Raw genomic sequence first — 24,156 nt, forward strand, 5'->3', positions numbered from 1 at the left:
TCATTATAGGTGTTCGTACACTACTGAGCTTAATTGGTTCCCACAGAGTCTTATTTAATGAGAACCTGTTTTCTCATTAGATTCAAACCTGCATTAATGAATTTTAGGTTTTACTGTGTTCAGAAGATGCATATTTTATTTACTTAGAAAATAGCAGTGCAGAGCAGAAGTGTGGGCCTCGGTGCTCAGTAGACCTGGCGTTGGTAGCTGCTGCTCTGGCCAGCTCTCTGACCTGGGTCTGGTGGGGTCCACAGTGTGGGATTCATGACTGGCTGCATGCTCAGAGCAGGGAAAAGTTGCCTTCCCCACCGTGTCCTGACCCCAAGGTCTCACTCCAGGCTTCTCCTCTTCCTGACAGTCTCCTTCATGGCACACCCTGGACATCTGCATGCGACACTCTAGTCCACATTACTTCTGTCCTTGGAACTGCTTCAGATTGTAGTTTGACTATAGGATTTTTGTTTGTTTCTTTCCATTTTAATACTGTTTAATATTTTTTCTTAAACGTGAAAGTAATACATATATAAAACTTTAAAAATATAAGGAAATATAGAGGAAATACAAAGATGGTAAGAGCCCTCTATGCTCTCACCATTCAGAGGTAACAGAAACATCCTGGGACATGTTCTTCCCCTTTTCCTAGGATGATAAAGTCATACTTAACCTACTGGACAATTAGTTCGTTCTTCTTGCCTTTAGATTTAAGTCAAAGTAATACTTGCATGTAGTTAAAGAGTCAGATGGCATGGCATGACTTAAGATGATAAATTGCAGCCGCTGCCCCATCTCCTAGCCCTTTTCTCCAAGCTTTGATTTCTGTCCTGTTTCCACATCATGTATTTATACTGCTGTTTCTCTGTTATCCACTTTTAGATCTTCTCTGCTGACTTAACTATTAAAACAGGTGCATTTTATCTATTATCGTATAACATGTTACCTCCAAATGTGGCAGCTTTGGGAATTCCCTGGTGGTCCCTGTTTCCACCACAGGGAGCCTGGGTTTGATCCCTGGTTGGGGAACTAGGACCTTGCATGCCACGTGGCTGAACCAAAACAAGCAAACTAAAAACACAAACCAAATGTGGCATATGTAAGTAACCAATGCTTGTTACTCAGTTTCTGTGTGGTAGAAGTCCAGGTGTGGCTTAGGTCCTCTGGGGCATGATTTCTCAGCAGGTAGAAGTCCGGGCTCTGGTCTCTCTGAAAGCCCACTTTTCATGGTTGTTGGCAGGATTCACTTCCTCGTAGTCCATGCCATGTGGGCCTACATGAGGCAACTCACAATAGGGCATCAGCCAGCTCCCGTGAGCTGAGTAAGCTGGCATCATCTCTTTAACCTAACCTTCATGGTGGCTTTCCATCATGTTTGTCTGACTGTTAGAAGCATGTCACTAGGCTCAGCCCATCCTCAGGGTAGGTGATGGTGCCAGGACGTTAGCACTACGAGGTGGGATTATGCGGGCTATCTTGGGGCTGTGCACTCACCCCCTGGGTGAGGCATGAACTCTTAACACCCCACTTGCTCTCAGCCTTCCCCATCTTCCTGGTGGTTATGTGGTCAGTTTATAATATCTCAGAAATTGAGGTCACATGTGTGTGTTCCAGAACCAGCAAGTGTTCTGTGGCTACATTTATTTTTTCTGCACGTAGTATTTGCTACATTATCTTACTTAAGAGGGTGCCATTCTCTTGTTCCCATTTGGGCTGGAAACGTGTCCCAGGGTGTGGCTGCCTCTGGGGCCTCCATACCAAGAATGCAGTCCCGCTCCTCCACTTCTAACCCTGACCTTGGTCCTCGGCCCAGGTACTGACCGTGGGTTGGTATACTCTTGCTTGAGATGGTGCTGGCGCCATGCATGGGGACCCATGAGGTGATGTGTGTTATACAGACAGAATTCTTAGAACAGTGCCTGACCTATCCAACACTAGGTGCTGTCATTGGCAGCAGCAGCAGCAAAATTTTTTCTTGGTTTAGTCTCTTGTTTGATGGAGCATGTTTTCCATTTTCTTCAAAGGAAGAATGCAATGGGAGGAGAATTTTGGAGCTCTAGCCTGTCTGAAAATGTGTTTACCCTCACATTTGCTTCATAGTTTAGCTTGGTATGTAGAATTATGGGATGAAAGTTACTTTCCTTCTAGTTTTATTCCACGGTCACTGACCATCCAGCATTGCTGTTGCTATGTCTGAAACCGTTCCCGTTCCTTTCTCTGGCCTGGCCTTGTTTCACTTGGGAAGCCTGCTATCTTTGCCCTGGGACTTGGGTGCCCACTTCCTTCCCTCATCATCTGGGAAGGTCCTTGACAGGACCCTTGGTATGTCCTTGTGGGCTGGAGACTGCTTTTTGCATCTTGATGACATCTCTTTCCTTCTCTTTTATTCTTCTCTCTTGAACTCTGACTAGACCAATGTTTGACCTTATCAGTTGATCTTCTGAGCCTCTTCATCCTTTCTATCCCATTTTCCATCTTGTTTTTTAATATTATTTTCTAGGAGCTATCTTTGAGTTTTTAATAACATACTGTATTATTGATTTCCTTTTTCTTACCCTTATTTTACTTTCTCGTATCATCTTATGACTATTTCTGGATGCATCTTCAGAGGAAATTAGGGTTTTTGTGTAAGTTTTCTTCCGTTCCATGTGGTATCCATTTTCTTAAGGTTTCTATTCTTTTACTCTAGTTTTTCTCTTATGTTGAAGGCTCTCCTCAGACACCTTATCTGAACCTGCCTATACCTGAGTGAGGCCCTAAAAGGCTGGTCATAGGCCTGTGTTTGGGGTGGGGTGGAGGGTAACTGAAATGGCAAGCCAACCTTTTTTGGGGGAATCTGGGGATCGATTCCTTAGGTTGTTTGGCTTCCCTGGGAAGGACTCATCGTGTCTCCTCCTTGTGCAGCTTCTGGTGCTCTCGGGGTAAGGTGCGGGGTGCCCACCGCCTGGTCCCCTCCTCTGTGCCTGCGATGTCCCCGTGTTGGGATCCTCAGGACAGGATGCTGGCCCAGGGCCCAGGGGGATGGCTTGTGCTTAGAGGCAGGGGGATGGGTGACCTGTGGGCCACTGTCTCGTGTGTGACTTGTCCTCCTGGCCTGGAGCTTTGGCTGGCTCTGGTGCCACGGGCCTGGGCTCCCAGGGCTTTTGCAGGCCCAGACAGTCTGGTCCCTGCTCAACGTGTCTGCAGCCCTTCAGTGTGGCATCCTCTGGTTCCTTTACCTGTCTCTGCACTGCTTTTTAGAAATGGGTAGGAATCCCTTTTCTGCTGCTGGCTTGCCTTTCCTTTTTACTGTCATTAAAGGCTTACTTGTTTTTACACCTGTTTGAGATAACTGTTAGGATTAAAGTGCTCAAACAGTTCTCACCAGAGGCTGGATTCATCGTTTCCCCACAGTTTGTTGTACTGGTTCTTGGCCTCACAGAGGGAGACCGACCTGGAGTGCAGTGAGCAATTGGCTTCGCTCTCCCTGGGGCTGATGCTCACTGTTGATCTGTCCACGAGTGCGTCCATCTTGATGGTCTGGGTGCCGTTCCAGGTGGCCCATGGCGCTCTTAGTGATGGTGCCCTCGATGCCGTGGAGACACAGAAGGAGCTCCTGGGAGCCAGTGGGCTCATGCTGCTGCTCCCTCCCAGAGTGAAGAGTGTGGACGCGGCGGAGGAGGACGTGTACTGGCTGTCGGCCCTGCTGCAGACCAAGCAGCTCCTGCAGGCCAAGCCCTTCCAGCCTGCGCTTCCGCTGGCGGTTCTTGTGCCTAGCCCGGGAGGGGACGCCGTGGAGAAGGACGTGGAAGAGGGTTTGTGAAGGCATTTCCACTTCTGAGCTGGCATGTTTAATATATGGGTAGAGCCTGGGGTCTGAGAAAGTGCTGGCGGCGTGGTGCTGCCACACGTGACAACAGCCACTGTAGTGCCTGGGCACAGGGCTCTAGGGGTCAGGGCAGTGAGACTTCTCAGCTCATGTGCAAATCTCCACCAGGAGATGGGTGACTGGTGTCTGTTTGTCTTAAAGGTCTGATGCTCCAGGATTTGGTTTCAGCTAAGCTCATTTCAGATTATACTGTTATTGAGATCCCTGATTCCATTAATGACTTAAAAGGCACGAGTAAGGTAAGGTTTCATTATTTTTTTCCCTTTCACTGTATCTTGAATTTAGTGTATATTATGCCTTACATTTTAATTTTATGTTTTGACAGGAAACTTTCTAAAATTATAAGCAGATATCAAAATAAAAGATAAATTTTGCTCGTAGTCCTGCTATTGGCAACAAATTAAATTCTGTAAATTTTTTTCAGAGGTTTTGTTGTTACAGATTTAAACTGTGACACTTCATGTCTTATATCTGAGGGTCAGATGTATGATTATTTTTGTAGGGTGGTTGTCCTTGGAATATGAAGAAATAATGTTATCAGAGTTTCCTTAAAAAGTCTGTGCTGACAATTACATTTAGGGAAAGAAGTGTCGGGACTTAAAAATAACTACAGGAATAAAGATAAAGCTAACTACCGGGTGTGAAAGCACCCAGGCATGGAGTGAAGCTGTTAGTCCTTCTAAGAACTGAAGATACAGTTTTCTTTTCAGTGTGAGGTGGAGAGGATGTGCATGGTGCTTCCCCTGGGCTTCTAGCCCTTCTGGGTGGCAGGGGTGATGGGAATGGGAGCCCGTCTCGGGGTCCCTGCTGTGTTGGTCTCCAGGGAGAGCAGACTCAGCTACAGTGGAAGCTTCTGCTCCCCTCTGGCATGGTGAGAAGCTGCTGTTCCGGTGGCACCTGCTGTAGCAGCTATGGGAGGGGCGCCTTCAGGAACCTCCTCTTGAAAAACAGCGTAGATTGTTGACCTAGAACTCTCCCCACTGTCTTTGCTTCTCAGGTTTCGCAGGCTGTGCAGTGGCTGGTCTCCCACTGCCCCTGTGCCCTTGAACTTTGCTGCCAGACCCTCATTCAGTACGTGGAAGATGGGGTTAGCCGGGAGTTTAGCAGCCGGTTTTTCCATGACAGAAGAGAGCGGAGGCTGGGCGGCCTGGCCTCACAGGAGCCAAGTGCCATCATTGAGCTGTTCAACAGCGTGCTGAGCTTCCTGGCCTCTGTAGTGTCCTCCGAGCAGCTCTGCGACCTGTCCTGGCCTGTCGCCGAGTTTGCTGAGGCAGGGGGCAGCCGGCTGCTTCCTCATCTTCACTGGAACGCCCCGGAGCACCTGGCCTGGCTGAGGCAAGCCATCCTTGGCTTCCAGCTCCCACAGATGGATCTTCCGCCTCCAGGGGGTACGTGCTTGTGTCGAGGGGACTGGCTGGAAGGAGTGTGGGGGCTGCATTCCCCTGATCCTTTTTGCTGTAGGGACACTAGCAGATGTCGGGCACCACTGTGCCCCTGGCCCTCCATGGCTTCCACCCGCACTTGCCTTTGGGTTCAGATGTCAGGACGATTTGGGGTCTTCTGGAGCGGGAGCTGTTGGCCTTCCACCGCCAGCTGAGTGGTCTGTGGGTGTCTGCTCAGCCCCAGGAGGGGGTGTCAGGAGGAGTGCTGAATCCAGGCCTAGGGTTTCTCGGTTGGTAGCAGGTCCCATCTTACCTGCACCATGGCCTTTGGGAGCTGAAGGCGTGGAGACACTGCAGTCCTGTCTCCATGCTGTTGGCTCTGCCTGGGCCGTGGTGCTCAGTGCTGTTGTGACACCAGGGTTCCTTCTCCATTAGAGAAGCTCATTCTGTGGCTCTGGCTGTGCCCGAGTGAGGCTCCTGGGCTGTCCTGACACAGATGCTATGGGCTGCTGTGCTTCAAGGAGCTGTCCCTTCCCTTGCTGATGCTGTTAGGAGGGAAGGAGGCTGTTTTTGCTCATGTGGTCTTGGTAGGGCCATTCTCTGGACCATGTGAAGCAGAGGCCTCAGGCATCTTTCTAAATTTGAGGTGTGATCTCCAGTAGGTTTAACAGATGTTTGCTGCTGAAGGAACCCAAAGAGAAACAAACTTCACTGTGTAAGTCCTCTGTGGTGAGCTAGGTCGGGCCTCCCTGAGAGAAGCCCACAGCTCTGGGACCAGGTCTCCTTGAGTGCTTGGTCAAATACAAATTCCTGGGTGCATCCACAGACCTGTGCAGTCAGCCCCCCTAGTATGGACCCTTTGTTGTGAACTGTGGCCTGGGTAACTGCATCCCTTACCTGGACACAGGGAGGGAAATGTACTTTCTTTAACAACTATGGTTCTGTTGTATTCAGAGTTGAAGACTGACTTCTCAGCTACACAGTTGCCTTCTATAAAAAAAATACAGAGTGAAGAACATTTCATGTAGATTTCTACCAAACCCTGTAACTCCTTGGTGCTTTCTCTCCAGCTCCCTGGCTCCCTATGTGTTCCATGGTCATCCAGTATGCCTCCCAGATTCCCAGCTCTCGCCAGACGCAGCCTGTCCTGCAGTCGCAGGTGGAGAGCCTGCTCTGCACCACATACAGCAGGTGGAAGAGCAGGCACCCCTCCCCGGGACAGAGGGCTGGGCCCTCGGTTGCTGAGATCCCATGGGATGACGTCATCGCCTTGTGCATCAACCACAAGCTCAGGGACTGGACACCCCCAAGGCTTCCCGTCACATCAGGTACTTAGTGCTTGGTGCTGAGGGGCTGACTCCTCAGGAGACTTTCCTGGTCGAGTTTCAGCAAAGAAAAATGTCTACTTGATGTTTGTGTCTTTCCTGTGGGTCCCCACCCATCCTTGCCCTAGGACTATATCTCTTCAAGCCAGTGACTTCCAGGTGACTTTGGGAAGAGCTGAGAAGGTTTGATAGAGCCTGCACTCATCTCCCTGAAATGGGCCCCTGAGTCTGGCCTTAGAGAGACCTCTCTGAGTAGTCACACTGGGCATAGAGGTCTGGACATGAGCCTCTCTGGACCTTGAATGACCTGTGGACACCTGGAGCATATTTAGCTCAAGCATGGAAGTCACATGATTGTGTGACTTCAGTTAATCAGAAGGGCTTGTCCTTAAGTCAGTAAATTTAAGCAAACATCATCAGGTGGTCACCTGTTGCTCTCTTGATAATCTTTTCTTTTGTATTGTTTTCTCAGAGGCACTGAGTGAAGATGGTCAGATATGCGTGTATTTTTTTAAAAACCATTTGAAAAAATACGACGTTCCTTTGTTGTGGGAACAAGCCAGAATGCAGACGCAGAAGGAGCTACAGTTGAGTCAGGGCCGGTGAGATCTGTGTTCAGTGTATGTTTCTGTCATCCCTCAGCCAAGAGAGTAAACTGTATTCTCTTCCAGAGTATACTGCAGAAATTCACAGCCTATACACGAAATCTAGGTGTCTCTGGTGGTAAAGAACCCATCTGCCGATGCAGAAGACTTACTCTGGGTGGGGAAGATCCCCTGGAAGAGGGCATGGCAACCCACTCCGGTATTCTTGCCTGGAGGATCCCATGGACAGAGGAGCCTGGTGGGCTACAGTCCATAGGGGTGCAAAGAGTCAGACAAAACTGAAGCAACTTCGGACACATATATGAAATCCAGCCCATTGTGGGAAGATTCCAACAAATAATGGGGGCAGATCATTCTTCCCATGTAGTAGAAACTGTTGTAGAGCAGAGAAAGCAGACATCTTGTTATATTTACTGGACGAACCTGACCCTGAAGTCGTAACATAGCCAGGAGAGTACGGACAGAAGGCTGACCTCTGATCTCGGTTACAAACCTGATCCCAAAAATACTAAGTAAAATGTTAGCACTTGTAGTTTTGTAGTATATAAAAAACTCACAAGCTCACTTTATACTGTGCTGAACAATATGAACAATAGAAACCTATTCATGGAGTTTGCTGCCATTTCAGAAAAATAAGTGATCATTTCACTAGGTGTTGAAATGCTTTCCTTAACATTCATAGCCATTCCTTCTCCCCCCCGCCAAGAAAAAAAATGTATACCCATTCCCAATAAAATTCCTTACTAAATTTGGATAAAATTCCTTAGCCTGATATGGCTACCTACCATAAAACTAGCCCAAAGCCTCCATGCTTCTTGGTAAAACATGAGAAACACTGAAGTTAGAACCAGCCTTGAACTGCCCCTGACATCACCGTTGTTCACTGTTCTCCTGGAGGCCCTGCCCAGTTTAGCACACAGACACAGTGGCATAAATATTGAAAGAGAGGAGGAACTGTTGTTTCCAGAGGGTAAAACTTGTCAGTTCAAGATCATCAACAGTCACACCGTTAGAACCATTCAGCATTTAGCACGGTCATCAGACAGGTCAACCTACAACAGATAGAAATTCTCATTCACAATGGCAACAAATCTAGAACGTATGGACACAAACTGACCAGGAGAGGTGCTAAACCCTTATGAGTGGATTCTCAGGGTCCTGAAGATGCAAAGAAAACCTAAAATAAATGCCTTGTTAATTGGAGGATGCAATACTATAAAGATGTCAGTTCTGAAACTGTAAAGTCGGGGCATTTCTTTTTTTAAAAATTTCTTTTTAATTGAAGGATAATTGCTTTACAGTATTGTGTTGGTTTTTACCAAATAGCAACATGAATCAGCCATAGGTTACCCATGTCCAGGGCATTTCTAATCAAAAGCCCAAAAGGATGTTTACCCCTGGTCTTGCCAAGTTAATTCTAAAATTCTTCAGAATGAGAAAATTTGTAGCAATTGCTGAGAAAATTTTGTATAACAAGGAAGGTCTGCTGTACCTGATATCAAAACATAAAGTTGTAGTAGACAAATGGATCACAATGGAAAAAATGAAAGAACAGAACCATATGTGATAAAAGTACCATGCCAAATGAGGGAAATTAATGAGGAGAGGACAGACACTGGCATCTGTTTAGAAAAAGCATTAGACCCTCATCTCCCGCTGCTATAATCATTACTTCCAGGGGAATTCCCTGGCATTCCCACGGTTAGGACTCAGAACTTTCACTGCCTACAGCCGTGGGTTCAATCCCTAATTGGGAAACTAGGATCCCACAGGCCTCAAGTCACAGCAAAAGAAAAAAGAAAAAAATTTCCCAGATGGATTTAGGAGCTAAATGCAAAAGTAAGAACCTTGCCAATATTAGGGGAAAACAGAATCTGCTGCTAACCCTGTAATGGGAAGCAAAGCTTACAGTAGAGAAGCTTTGGGAGCCCAGCTGCCCAGGAGAGGGGAAGTTCCTGCAAGACAGAGGCTGCCTGCCCTCGGCACCCGTGCCTGACCCCAAAGCACCCCCACTCTACCTGATGCCAGAGGAACCCTTTCCTCCCTCTCTTTGTTGACTGTAAGCATTTCAAAACATGTACTTACAGTTTGGGGATAAGATCTTTTCATCCTTCTGGAAACAAGCTTCCTACTCCATTACTTCACGTGCACCGCAAAGGCAAGAGAGGTGTGGAGCACAGCCAAGAGGGGCGGATTCCCAGCTCGGAGGATCTGATGCACAGAGCCTCGGCCCAGGAGCTCCTGGCCCAGTGTCTGTCTAGCAGCCTGCTGCTGGAGAAAGAGGAGAGCAAGAGGTGAGGCCTGCTCCCTGGGGTTCCTTATGTCCTTTAGGCCTCCTGCTGGGTTAGCAAGGATCTCAATGATGAGACTCTTTGAAAAAGAAGGCAAGTGTGAAGTGTGAGGACAGAGGCAGTGCCCTTGATAGCGTGCCTTAAACTGCTTTATTACTTGAAATCAGTTTCATTGATTGTGTATCACTGAAGGTCTTGAGTTTCCTACTGGGAACTAAGTGTAGCTGGCTAATAAGCCTCTGCGGAGTGTGGCCGGCACCTGCTCTGTCTGTCTGGCCAACCTGACTGAGGATGTGGGTGCATCCCCACACCGCAGGAAGTCAGGAGCTGGAGTAGACCCTCCTCTGCCTCCCCCACCACCCTTGTTTATGATTTTACCAAGAAAGAAAACCTGCAAGATAGGAGTTTGCACTGTTGTCCCCTTGCCTCCTCGTGCACTGTTCCCTCCAGCAGCTTCTGTCCTGGAGGCAAGGTCAGTCCCTCCCTTTGGCTGGACTCTCATTTCCCACCTACTCAAGGACACTCGTCCAGTGAGAGTCCTTCACTCTCCCATCAGTGTACAAACGTGAAAACATGCTGCCATTTCTCCCTGTCTTGGTCCCATTTCCCTCTCTAGTCACCACCTCTGTGTTTCTGCTCCCCTAGGACATGAATTCCTCAAAAACTGTGATTCTCACTTTTCCAGTCTTCTGCAGCCCTTCCCTTCCCCCGCGCCCCCAACATCCCCTTGGCTCACCTTGTACTCGCTTCTAGTCTCTGCTTATGTGTACTCAGCAAGGATCTCCTTACCCATCTTACCAGTCCACCCTGTGCCCATGTCTCTGCTTTGTCTTTCTAGCCTTCAGACGTTTCCCTTGTCTGTCTCCCCCCACTTAAGTATAAGCTGCCTGCAGCTGGCCTTGTCTGCTCTGTCTCAGTCCTGTATACTTAGTACCCAGAATGGTGCCTAGTATTTGGTGGAAGCTTGATAAAATGTGTTAGGAGAGTGAACGAATGTGTTACGATTCTAAAAGTAGGTTTTTTTAGATATGTATCATGTAAACAGTTTGGATCAGATTGTTTCTCTTAAAAAGACTAAGTATATAGAGTGGACAGCTCTGGAGTGTGTTAGGTGGCGGTGGGTCAGTTCATCACTGAGTCGTGTCTGACTCTTTGCAACCTCATGAACCGCAGCATGCCAGGCCTCCCTGTTCATCACCAACTCCTGGAGTTCACCCAAACCCATGTCCATCGAGTTGGTGATGCCATCCAACCATCTCATCCTCTGTCATCCCCTTCTCCTGCCCTCAATCTTTCCCAGCATCAGGGTCTTTTCAAATGAGTCAGCTCTTCGCATCAGGTGGCCAAAGTATTGGAATTTCAGCTTCAACATCAGTCCTTCCAGTGAACACCCAGGACTGATCTCCTTTAGGATGGACTGGTTGGATCTCCTTGCAGTGGGATGTTACTTTGGGTTAGTCTTAAACTATAAGCAGCAATTCATACATTTGGATAATCCAAAAAGATACTAATTAATTATACACACATAATAGCAAAATAAGCCAAAGAAGATAAACCAAATGAGAGAATTACAAGTAATGTTAAAAAAAAAAAAAAAAAAAACAGTTGTTTTGGATAAATGCCACCTTTTTCATTAAATAGAAATCAGGTTTATAAATTAAAGAGAAGATCCTAACCTGTTATATTTTTCTGCTTCTCAGTTGATGTTATAACTTAATTCCACCTTTAGGAAAAAGCAAAGCTTTAAAAAATTTAAAGCATACATAGGAGAAAAGTGAGTGATAGTTTTTTTCTTCCTAATAGATAATTTTTTTGTTCCTAATATGCAAATGTTTCAGGTTTGAAGATCAGCTTCAGCAGTGGTTGTCGGAGGACTCAGGAGCACTTAGAGATTCAATGTCCCTTCCCCTCTACCTTCCTCAGAATCTGGTGTCTCTGCCTCAGACTATTGAACCTGTGATGAAAACATCTATGACTGCAAGCCCTCAGGTGAGAAGAGAATACATTTGGCTTTTGTATTAGACTTAACGACTGACAGAATGGGAAAAAAGCAAGGTCTCTTTATTAGCTTAAATTAGAACTTTTCTTACACTTCATCTGTCAGTGTTATAGTGGCCCAGCTAATTTTGAATTTCTGCTTATGAAATGAGTGAAGAATGGGATTGAAATGTGCTAAGAACTGAACAAAACCCATAACCATGTGCGGACATGTAGTAAAACGTTGAGAATAGTCAAGTTGACAACAGTGGCTTGGTTCATGGAGCACATACCGTCCAAGCTTTGGCATCATCCAGACCCCCCTTTCTGGGATTGACTTTCCATGAGGAGAATTAATGAGGAAGGCATGCTCACAGAAGTCCAGGGCTTCAGTCAACAGTGTAAGATGACATACTGTTTCCAATTACTAGTTTGGCAGATACCTTAAAAATATTTGTACTGATTAACTTAGCAATTCTGCCCTAAAGAAATTACTGTATATGACAAAAATTAATGTATTTTTGTTCACTGTAGTGTTAATTATAATATATAAAAGTGGAAACTAAATAGCCAATGATGAGAGTCTGCTTTAGCAGTCACAGTATATATTATGGAATAGTTCCTAGTTCTTGACAATGATATATAATAAAAATTACTAGAAGTTGTTCATGGTAGAATCAGAAGAGAAAACATTCCATGTGCAGATGATACCAGCTATATGTGTGTGTGTGTTGGAAGGGGCTGGAAGGATGTATGATAGATGCCAAGAGAGGAGTTTGTTGAGCCCAACAGCCCCCAGAAGAGGTTTCTAATGTGAGCTGGATCTAGTGCCTTTAGAGAGAATATATCTTGGCTTATGGATATACCAAAACTACTTTTAGTTTCTTTATTTGTTCAAACAGAATGAAAGGATAGGAAAGCAACTGCAGTTGTCAGAGGCAACAGGCACATCTCTGACTGAACGGCTGAAGCACCTAGAAAGGCTGATCCAGAGTTCACGGGAGGAGGACATTGTCTCTGAGCTCCATCTCTCTGCACTGTTGGACATGGTGGACATTTGAGCCGCTGGAACTGAGAAAGGGTCCAGAAGATTTTATTTTACTCAAAATAATGTTATTCTCAGATGCTTGATGCATGTTGGAAATGTGATTATTAATCATGCAAATAAACCTTTGGACTATCTAATGAAATCTTCCTCGGTTTTCACAATGAAAGTCTGTTTCCCTCCTGTGTAATGTTCTTGATACTCTTTATCTGTTTTCATAATCTCTTCTGTCATTCAGCAACCCTTGGTGTTACATTTTGGTGTGTAACAGTGGTCATTGTCTCAGCAAAAGTTGTAGTCCCTCATGTGCCAAAATCAGTCATGCAGGGATGAATAAGGTGCAGGGACCCCACCAGCTCACACCTCAAGAGAGACAACAGATGTACCGAGCCAACAGTATATGTACATATCTCTGAGGCATAGAGCATGTGTCTGGATTGGGAGCAAGGGGACACAGGGGACTGGGTGGAGGAGAGAGCAGAATTCCTGAGAGGAGTGTAGGAATATATCTGAGAGGATATGAAGAAAACCTGGAGGTGCCAGTTTGGTAGTAGTGCCAAGTGAGAAGATAGGCCAGGTCACAGCAACCCTTGCTGCTTTACTGTGAGTACTGTGGGAATCAGCTGTTGGAGGATATTAGGCAGAGAAGTGACTTGGTCACATTTTGTTTTAAAAATTGCCTGTGGGGAACATTAGGAAAACAAGCCCTGAATTTCGAAAGAGGGTTGCTGCAGGTGTCCAGGTGAAAGATGAGTCTGCTAGCAGTTGGTGTGGAGAGAAGGGATAAATTTGAGACATACACAGAAAGGGGTATTAAGATAGACTTGGTGATGTTGAGTATGATCATCAATCTTTAATTGGCACTCAGCATCTCCCTACTATATCCCACACCCCCTATTTCATATCTTCTCATTCTCTTCAAATATACATTTCTAGATGATGACTTGCTTGTTATTTCACTGAGAAACAAGAAGCAGTAGGAATAGAACTTCCTCATCCTACCAAATCTGAATCTACCAGCCAAACTTTGCATCCCCTAGAACAAACACTAATCGACTCTTAGGGATTTCTTCAGTGATTAACTTCATGTTTTCAATAAAGACTTCAGTAATGCTATTTGTTAATCTTGATTTTAGAAATTATCTATTGATTTCCTACAATAGAAAATGAGTTAGCCCTTATACTGTCCTCTCTGCAATGAGTATCACCCACACATGCATACTACATTTCCTCTGCCACTAGTCTCCCAAAACAGTTTAATGTTAGCTGAAATCTGCATTCAGAGTTCACTATGGGTGTATTAATACTGTTTGCTATTGAGCCCTGTATTGGTTTATGATGACATTTCCACTACGTACAACTGTTGTCCCTGGAGTCACTTGTCTTGTTTTTTCATTTGCTTGTTGTCTGTGTTCCTGGTTCGACTTCACCCAAACCTCTCATCACTAAATGTAAAGCTTCTATCAACACTCCTGTGCATCAGGTAGTATGCTACTTCCATCTTCTTTTGGAAATGACCCTTTGGGAAACCCCCATCTTTGTGCCACACGTTGGACATTTCCTGGATTCTGAGTCATATCTGACTTGGCTTGCCTTCTCATTTTGATGGAGCTCATCTTTTAGAGCCTTCTGAGTTTGCATATCTAAAATGTCTTTAATTCCACCCTTACATTAGGTCCATCATTTGAATGGAAATATAATTTTACATTGGAAATCGTTCCCCTATGTTTTTGTTTTGTTGTTGCTCGAAGTTTTAAAGATTATCTCTAACTTACATGCAGAGTACATCATGAGAAACGCTGGACTGGAAGAAACACAAACTGGAATCAAGATTGCCGGGAGAAATATCAATAACCTCAGATATGCAGATGATACCACCCTTATGGCAGAAAGTGAAGAGGAACTCAAAAGCCTCTTGATGAAAGTGAAAGTGGAGAGTGAAAAAGCTGGCTTGAAGCTCAACATTTAGAAAACGAAGATCATAGCATCCGGTCCCACCACTTCATGGGAAATAGATGGGGAAACAGTGGAAACAATGTCAGATTTTATTTTTCTGGGCTCCAAAATCACTGCAGATGGTGACTGCAGCCATGAAATTAATAGACACTTACTCCTTGGAAGGAAAGTTATGACCAACCTAGATAGCATATTGAAAAGCAGAGACATTACTTTGCCAACAAAGGTTCGTCTAGTCAAGGCTATGGTTTTTCCTGTGGTCATGTATGGATGTGAGAGTTGGACTGTGAAGAAGGCTGAGCGCCGAAGAATTAATGCTTTTGAACTGTGGTGTTGGAGAAGACTCTTGAGAGTCCCTTGGACTGCAAGGAGATCCAACCAGTCCATTCTGAAGGAGATCAGCCCTGGGATTTCTTTGGAAGGAATGATGCTAAAGCTGAAACTCCAGTACTTTGGCCACCTCATGCAAAGAGTTGACTCATTGGAAAAGACTCTGATGCTGGGAGGGATTGGGGGCAGGAGGAGAAGGGGACGACAGAGGATGAGATGGCTGGATGGCATCACTGACTCGATGGACGTGAGTCTGAGTGAACTCCGGGAGTTGGTGATGGACAGGGAGGCCTGGCGTGCTGCGATTCATGGGGTCGCAAAGAGTCGGACACGACTGAGTGACTGATCTGATCTGATCCCTGATGGTCTCAAATTTCTCAACATGGTTCGATGTATTGGTCTCTCTCCTTTATTCCCTGCCAAATTTATTGTGCTGGGCACAGAGTAGTTCTTTCCAATACTCTTTGCTGTGTAACAAACTACCCCAACCATAGGTTAAATTTGGGCAGCTTAAAGCTGGGCAGCTTTCTTTTGGGATCTCTCATGCAGAAGTCAGCTATTCCATGCATTGGCTGGGAATGTGGTTATCCAAAGTCTTGACTAAGCTGGATGTCCCAGACAACCCACTCATATAGCTGGCAGGTGATGTTGCACTATTGACTAGGAGCTCAGCTGGGGTTTTCAACCTGAGTAGCTAGCTATATGTGACCTCACCATGAAGCTTGGCTTCCTCACAGCAAGGTGGCCTCAGATAGGACTTCTCACATGGCATCTCAGGGCTTAAGTGCAAGTGTCCCAGTGAGCAAAATGCAAGCCCAGCTTTGGAATCTGTACAGGGTCTCTACTGGTTATAGGCAACTGGTTATAGGTTCAAGGGATGGGGCATAGGTCCTATTTCTCAATGAGGTTGACTGGTAAGACCACATAGTACAAGAGTATGTGAGATGGGAGATTTTGGAGGCTTCTTTAGAAAACATTCTCCCATGCTTTTTCAATCTAGAAAATTCTCTACAATTCTGGAAATTTGGGGAAGTTATTTAATGCATTCTTCCCCTCCACTACTTCCCTTAGGAACTCCTACTATTCAGATGTTTGACCACCTGTATTGATGCTCCAATTTTCTTTTTAATTTTTTAATATCTTTATCTTTTTATCTTACTCCTAAAATTTCTCTATCTCTCTGTTCTAGTGACGTTAAAACTGCTGCCATATTATGAATCACTATATTGTACACTTTTATATAATATTGTGTATCAACTATACTTCAATTTTAAGAAGTTAAAAAAATTTTAAACTGCTGCCGTATTTTTAATTTCTGAGAATTTTTTTTCCCTAATGTTTCTTATTAGAGACTTGTGCTCATTCACTCATTTATTTAGTGTATAATTTTGGAGTATTTACTATATGCCAGGCATTACTCCAGGTGCTGGGGATATAGCACCAAGTGAAACAAATTTCAGCCCTTACAGAGGGCTTATATTTTAGTAGAGAGACAGGCAATAAGATATGCAAAACATTTGGCATGCTAGTTGATGATAAGCACAGAAAAATAAGGCAGGGAGGGTTAGAATATGTCAGATGATTATTTTTTGTAATTCATTCATTTTGGACTGCACTAGTTGAGGTGAGCAGGGGGCTACTCTTCGTTGCAGAGCATGAGCTTCTTATTGCAATGGTTTCCCTTGTTGCAGAGCATAGGCTCTAGGGCACACCAACTCAGTAGTTGTGATGCACAGGATTAGTTGCTCCGTGACTGGCGGAATCTTCCCAGACCAGGGATTGACCCTGCGTCCCCTGCATTGGCAGGCGGATTCTTATTCACTGTACCACGAGGGAAGTTCAACAGATGATTCTTGTTTCATGGGTGCAACATCCTATCTCTGAGGACATATTTTTCTGAAAGTCTTCTTCCACAACTTTCAATTATCTCCATTTCTCAAAATTTTCCTTTTTCTGTGTGTTTTGTTGCCTTTCATGTTAGAGGTCTTCCTTGAATGTCTGGCTTATTGATGGAGCTCTGAGGAGCTTGCTGGAAGCTCTATGTGAACTAATAGGTTTCTCTGCTTTTCTACTGGATCCCAGTTGTCAGTGTTTGCAGGTCTTTTATGGGAGCACCATTTGCTTCAGAGAAATCCTCCTACTGCCTGAAGCTATATGGCTAGTGGGAGAAGTGGAACTCCCATATGAGTGGAGACTTCTGTTCAACACCCTGCTTTCAGTGACCCTCAGCTATGCCTTGTGCCTGAGTTCACACTTGATCTGACTCAACTGCAGCAGGCTCCCACTCAGGTAGGAGAAAGGATCTACTGTCACGTTGCTTCTTATTCAAACTTTCCACCAGTTCTAATTTCTGCACCTCCAGTTCATTGGCAAAAATGGTCTTTTTTCTGAAAGACTTTACCTCCACACATGGGTTTCAGCTGTCTCTGCCTTGCTAGGTTAGTTATTGAAAGTGAAAGTGGTAGTCACTCTGCTGCTGCTGCTGCTAAGTCGCTTCAGTCGTTTCATGGACAGAGGAGCCTGGTAGGCTGCAGTCCATGGGGTCGCGAAGAGTCGGATACAACTGCGCGACTTCACTTTCACTTTTCACTTTCATGCGTTGGAGAAGGAAATGGCAACCCACTCCAGTGTTCTTGCCTGGAGAATCCCAGGGATGGGGGAGCCTGGTGGGCTGCCGTCTCTGGGGTCGCACAGAGTCACTCAGTTATGTTCAACTCTTTGTGACCCCCATGTAACCTGATAGGCTCTTCAGTCCATGGGATTCTCCAGGCAAGAATACTGGAGTGGGTAGCCATTCCCTTTTCCAGGGAATCTTCCTAACCCAGGGATCGAACCCAGGTCTCTTGCATTGCAGCCGGATTCTTTACTGTCTCAGCCACCAGGGAAGCCCAAGTCAATTATTACTCCTTCTTATTTTCCCAGCCTCTCTGATTTTGTTGACCTCTCTTTATGTGGTCCACTGGAGAAGGGAATGGCAAACCACTTCAGTATTCTTGCCTTGAGAACCCCATGAACAGTATGAAAAGGCAAAAAGATAGGACACTGAAAGATGAACTCCCCAGGTCGGTAGGTGCCCAATATGCTACTGGAGATCAGTGGAGAAATAACTCCAGAAAAAATGAGGGGATGGAGCCAAAGCAAAAACAATAACCAGACTGGTGATAGAAGCAAGATTTGATGCTGTAAAGAGCAATATTGCATAGGAACCTGGAATGTTAGGTCCATGAATCAAGGCAAATTGGAAGTGGTCAAACAGGAGTGGCAAGAATGAACATCGACATTCTAGGAATCAGCAAACTAAGATGGACTGGAATGGGTGAATTTAACTCAGATGACCATTATATCTACTACTGTGGGCAGGAATCCCTTAGAAGAAATGGAGTAGCCATCATAGTCAACAAAAGAGTCTGAAATGCAGTACTTGGATGCAATCTCAAAAATGACAGAATGATCTCTGTTCGTTTCCAAGGCAAACCATTCAATATCATAGTAATCCAAGTCTATGCCCCGACCAGTAATGCTGAAGAAGCTGAAACTGAACAGTTCTATGAAGACCTACAAGACCTTCTAGAACTAACACCCAAAAAGATGTCCTTTTCATTATAGGGGACTGGAATGCAAAAGTAGGAAATCAAGAACACCTGGAGTAACAGGCAAAGTTGGCCTTGGAATACTGAATGAAGTAGGGCAAAGACTAATAGAGTTTTGCCAAGAGAACACACTGGTCATAGCAAACACCCTCTTCCAACAACACAAGAGAAGACTCTACACATGGACATAACCAGATGATTGACACCAAAATCAGATTGATTATACTCATTGCAGCCAAAGATGGAGAAACTCTATATACAGTCAGCAAAAACAAGACGGGGAGCTGACTGTGGCTCGGATCATGAACTCCTTATTGCCAGATTCAGACTGAAAATTGAAGAAAGTGGAGAAATCCACTAGACCATTCAGGTATGACCTAAATCAAATCCCTTATGACTATACAGTGGAAGTGAGAAATAGATTTAAAGGACTAGATCTGATAGACAGAGCGCCTGATGAACTATGGACAGAGGTTCATGACATTGTATAGGAGACAGGAATCAAGACCATCCCGAAGAAAAAGAAATGCAAAAAAGCAAAATGGCTGTCTGAAGAGGCCTTACAAATGGCTGTGAAAAGAAGGGAATTGAAAAGCAAAGGAGAAAAGGAAAAATATACCCATCTGAATGCAAAGTTCCAAAGAATAGCAAGGAGAGATAAGAAAGCCTTCCTCAGTGATCAATGCAAAGAAATAGAAGAAAACAACAGAATGGGAAAGACTAGAGATCTCTTCAAGAAAATCAGAGATACCAAGGGAACATTTTATGCAAAGATGGGCTCAATAAAGGACAGAAATGGTAGGGACCTAACAGAAGCAGACGATATTAAGAAGAGGTGACAAGAATACAAAGAACTGTACAAAAAAGATCTTCACAACCCAGATAATCATGATGGTGATATCACTCACCTAGAGCCAGACATCCTGGAATGTGAAGTCAAGTGGGCCTTAGGAAGCATCACTACGAACAAAGCTAGTGGAGGTGATGGAATTCCAGTTGAGCTATTTCAAATCCTGAAAGATGATGCTTTGAAAGTGCTGCACTCAGTATGCCAGCAAATCTGGAAAACTCAGCAGTGGCCACAGGACTGGAAAAGGTCAGTTTTCATTCCAAACCCAAAGAAAGGAAATGCCAAAGAATGCTCAGACTATCGCACAATTGCACTCATCTCACACACTAGTAAAGTAATGCTTAAAATTCTCCAAGTCAGGCTTCAGCAATACATGAACCGTGAACTTCCAGATGTTCAAGCTGGTTTCAGAAAAGGCAGAGGAACCAGAGATCAAATTGCCAACATCCGCTGGATCATCGAAAAAGCAAGAGAGTTCCAGAAAAACATCTATTTCTGCTTTATTGACCAAAGCCTTTGACTGTGTGGATCACAATAAACTGTGGAAAATTCTGAAAGAGATGGGAATACCAGACCACCTGACCTGCCTCTTGAGAAATCTGTATGCAGGTCAGGAAGCAACAGTTCAAACTGGACTTGGAACACAGACTGGTTCCAAATAGGAAAAGGAGTATGTCAAGGCTGTATATTGTCACCCTGCTTATTTAACTTCTATGCAGAGTACATCATGAGAAACACTGGGCTGGAAGAAGCACAAGCTGGAATCAAGATTGCCGGGAGAAATATCAATAACCTCAGATATGCAGATGACACGACCCTTATGGCAGAAAGTGAAGAAGAACTAAAGAGCCTCTTGATGAAAGTGAAAGAGGAGAGTGAAAAAGGTGGCTTAAAGCTCATCATTCAGAAAACTAAGATCATGGCATCTGGTCCCATCATTTCATGGCAAATAGATGGGGAAACAGTGGCTGACTTTATTTTTCTGGGCTCCAAAATCACTGCAGATGGTGACTGCAGCCATGAAATTAAAAGACGCTTACTCCTTGGAAGGAAACTTATGACCAACCTAGACAGCATATTCAAAAGCAGAGACATTACTTTGTCAACAAAGGTCTGTCTAGTCAAGGCTATGGTTTTTCCAGTAGTCATGTATGGATGTGAGAGTTGGACTATAAAGAAAGCTGAGCGCCGAAGAATTGATGCTTTTGAACTGTGGTGTTGGAGAAGACTCTTGAGAGTCCCTTAGACTGCAAGGAGATCCAACCAGTCCATCCTAAAGGAAATCAGTCCTGGGTGTTCATTGGAAGGACTGATGTTGAAGCTGAAACTCCAGTATTTTGGCCACCTGATGTAAAGAGCTGACTCATTTGAAAAGACCCTGATGCTGGGAAAGATTGAGGGCAGGCGGAGAAGGGGATGACAGAGGATGAGATGGTTGGATGGCATCACCTAATCAATGGACATGGGTTTGGGTGAACTCCAGGAGTTGGTGATGGACAGGGAGGTCTGGCGTGCTGCGGTTCATGGGGTTGCAAAGAGTCGGACATGACTGAGTGACTGAACTGAATTTGTTTATTGGTGCTTCCTCTCCAATGCTTTTACTATGCATTTTTATCTCTTATTACTTTATGTAAGTAGGGTTTAAGTAGGAAATGGTAGTCAATGCCTGTGCTCAGTCTGATATGTTTAACTGGAAATCCACACACACCCCCCACCTTTTTAACTACCACTGGGCTTTTCTTCTCACATCTGAGATTGCTCTTGTCAGTCACCAGTAAATTGTTTGCTACATCTAGGCAACAATTCTCAGACCTCATTTTACAATCCCTTTATAATCTTTGCACAGATCACCATATCTTCTGGCTTCCCTGACTCCACATTTCCCTAGTTTTTCTCCTCTCTTTGGCCATTCCTCCTCCTCTAGATTAGAAATTGTTGCTGCCCTTGGACTGATCCTGGAAATTCTTCTCTGAAATATTTATGCCCTAGTTGATTTCATCCAGTCTTATGTTTCCAAATATCAACTGAAAACAGACCACTCCCCAATTTGTCTTTCTAGTTTTGTCCTCTCTCTTGAATGCCAGCCTATTCAACCTGTCCACTTTGAACATCTAATGGGCATCTCTGTCTTAATATATGCAGAGAACATCATGAGAAACACTGGGCTGGAAGAAGCACAAGCTGGAATCAAGATTTCTGGGAGAAATATCAATAACCTCAGATGTGTAGATGACACCACCCTTATGGCAGAAAGTGAAGAGGAACTAAAAAGCCTCTTGATGAAAGTGAAAATGGAGAGTGAAAAAGTTGGCTTAAAGCTCAACATTCAGAAAACGAAGATCATGGCATCTGGTCCCATCACTTCATGGGAAATAGATGGGGAAACAGTGGAAACAATGTCAGACTTTATTTTGGGGGGCTCCAAAATCACCACAGATGGTGACTGCAGCCATGAAATTAAAAGATGCTTACTCCTTGGAAGAAAAGTTATGACCAACCTAGATAGCATATTGAAAAGCAGAGACATTACTTTGCCAACAAAGGTCCATCTAGTCAAGGCTATGGTTTTTCCAGTGGTCATGTATGGATGTGAGAGTTGGACTGTGAAGAAAGCTGAGCACCGAAGAATTGATGCTTTTGACCTGTGGTATTGGAGAAGACTCTTGAGAGTCCCTTGGACTGCAAGGAGATCCAACCAGTCCATTCTGAAGGAGATCTGCCCTGGAATTTCTTTGGAAGGAATGATGCTAAAGCTGAAACTCCAGTACTTTGGCCACCTCATGCAAAGAGTTGACTCATTGGAAAAGACTCTGATGCTGGGAGGGATTGGGGGCAAGAGAAGAAGGGGATGACAGAGGATAAGATGGCTGGATCGCATCACTGACTAAATGGACCTCAGTTTGAGTGAACTCTGGGAGTTGGTGATGGACGGGGAGGCCTGGCGTGCTGTGATTCATGGGGTCGCAAAGAGTCAGACACGACTGAGCGACTGAACTGAACTGAACTGAACTGAATCTAAGTTGAAAGTTTTCCCTAAGCCTTCTCTACTTTAGAAGTGACAGTACTATATGTCCAGCTGTCCAGGCCAAAACTCTCAGTCTTCTGTGTCCTATTTATTAAACAAGATGGAATTGGTAGGGTGCAAGTAGAGAGAAGCATTATGTTTTCTCGTGACTGTCCCTGGAAACTCTTATCTGTAATTCTCAGATAGATTTTATAGGTTTTTCCTTTCTATCTTAGAAATTTTTAAAAAATGATTATGTATTGCTCATAAAAATCCAGTCCAGTAAAATACCAGCATTCAAAGTCCACACCAATTGAAATGAGTTTGAGATGTCCATATAGGCTGGAGTCCTTATTCCCACACTTTGTGTTTCCACATGGAGGCACATCCCTGGAGAAAAACTTCCAGCTTTTTCCCCACTCCCAGGAAATGTGAATTTGGGGGAACAGAACAGAATTTCAGGGTCTTCTGGTATACTTTCTAGGATCAATAGGCTGACGGGCATCTTTTCATAGGCACTGGCTCCATGGTGTTTCGTGGGGCAGCTCTGTGGAGGATACAGTTGTCCCCCTGGGCCAGAGGCTGAGAGGTACATGTGTATGATTTAGCGGTGGAAGTAGCTGGCCATCTTGTCAATCTAAGCCATGTCTTTCAAACTATAGTTTTTTCTCTGTAGCAAGGCTGGTAATTTGATATCCATTCCTCTTACTGCTATATCTTCTTCATTGGTTTCTGAACTGGGATAGGAAGATGCAAGTGTCCTTTACTGACTGTCTAATAGCCTGATATTCCATTAGGGGAAATGTACATGTGTTTTCTTTTGCAAGTCCCCCCTGCCCTTCTCTGGCTTGCTGAGATTCATGGCATGGGGATAAGACTCAAGGGATGGGTACAGAAAAACTCACTTGACTGGAGAAATTGTGACATGATGGTCAGAGCTTCTGTCGGGAAGATGAAGAAACAGTGGGGCTGTCTGTGAGTTCCTGAAGAGTCGCCTTTGGGACCTCAATGTTTGCACAATTTCCTCCAACTCCGTGGAGCCCCTGGCTCCTGCTGCACACCCTGAGACCACTTTACCGCCACCCATCCCATTCCCAGTCCTTTCAGCATGTTCTCCATTTTTCTCTCCCTTCCTTTTACAGTCCAGGCCTTCCACATTTACTTTACTTACACTGGAACTCCAAAACTGTTAGGCTCCCCTCTGAGTGACCCAAGCTCTCTCAGTGTGGCTTCCTCCCTGGGCAAATAAGTGCTTGGCACCTGTACCTTGAAAGCCCCACAGCAAAGCATCCTGAAAGATGCACCGCCCCTTGCAGTCAGCACCAGCCTGTCATCTGTCACCTTCTGTCGTCTCCTCATGTCCTTTCCCCTCTCCTGTCGTCTCCCTTCTCCTGTCATTTCCCCTCTCCTCTCGTCTCTCCTCTCCTGTCCTTTTCCCTCTCCTGTCGTCTCTCCTCCTGTCAGTCTCTCTGGTGTCATCTCCCTTCAAGTGTCATCTCCCCTCTTGTTAGCCGCCCTACCATCATCTCTCTCCTGTGAGTTCCTCTTAGGTGCTCTCCAGCAACCTTTCTCCTTCGGATGCCTCTCCCCCGCCCCTAACCCCCGCCCGCGTCGCGCCCTCCGCGGGATCTCGCGGCCACGTCTCCCCTCATTCACTCACCTACAGCCTCCGACCTCGGGTACTTCCTCAAAGGCACTAGCCGCGATCCAAGCCCCTTGTCTTCTGGTCTCTGGTGGGATCCTCTTCAAGGGTCAGTCTTAGGCCCCTTGGTGGCCTCGTCCTGGCACTTTGCTCCACAGGTAGCTCCGAAGCTGACAGAATCTGGCTGCAGGCGTGACAGGCAGTCGCGTCCCTCCGGGACACGCGCGTTCACCAATCCCCGCTCACCGGCGCGCCCCCGCCCACCGACGCAGCCCCGCCCACTCACTTCCTCACCCCGCC

At 45.3% G+C, this 24,156-nt stretch overlaps 1 protein-coding gene across 5 annotated transcripts in view; it reads left to right on the plus strand.

Annotated features, from left to right (window-relative positions):
• Positions 1 to 12,629, plus strand: part of MCM3AP (minichromosome maintenance complex component 3 associated protein) — a 42,275-nt gene extending 29,646 nt beyond the window's left edge. For 4 of the 5 annotated variants that reach the window (XM_086316395.1, XM_086316697.1, XM_086316563.1 and 1 more), the window contains exons 22-29: positions 3,527 to 3,785; positions 4,001 to 4,098; positions 4,857 to 5,247; positions 6,312 to 6,569; positions 7,039 to 7,168; positions 9,259 to 9,465; positions 11,301 to 11,451; positions 12,342 to 12,629. In XM_086316395.1, coding sequence (XP_086172521.1) covers positions 3,527 to 3,785; positions 4,001 to 4,098; positions 4,857 to 5,247; positions 6,312 to 6,569; positions 7,039 to 7,168; positions 9,259 to 9,465; positions 11,301 to 11,451; positions 12,342 to 12,500 — 1,653 coding nt within the window. In that variant the 3' untranslated portion in view covers positions 12,501 to 12,629. The remainder of the gene's footprint in view (positions 1 to 3,526; positions 3,786 to 4,000; positions 4,099 to 4,856; positions 5,248 to 6,311; positions 6,570 to 7,038; positions 7,169 to 9,258; positions 9,466 to 11,300; positions 11,452 to 12,341) is intronic. The other variant, XM_086316472.1, reaches the window with a different exon arrangement.
• Positions 12,630 to 24,156: the final 11,527 nt, after the last annotated feature.

This window comes from Bos grunniens, chromosome 1 (genome assembly GCF_055505025.1).
Source record: "Bos grunniens cultivar Pamir isolate PY7600 chromosome 1, Bosgru_T2T1.0, whole genome shotgun sequence".
NCBI classification, from domain to species: domain Eukaryota; kingdom Metazoa; phylum Chordata; class Mammalia; order Artiodactyla; family Bovidae; genus Bos; species Bos grunniens.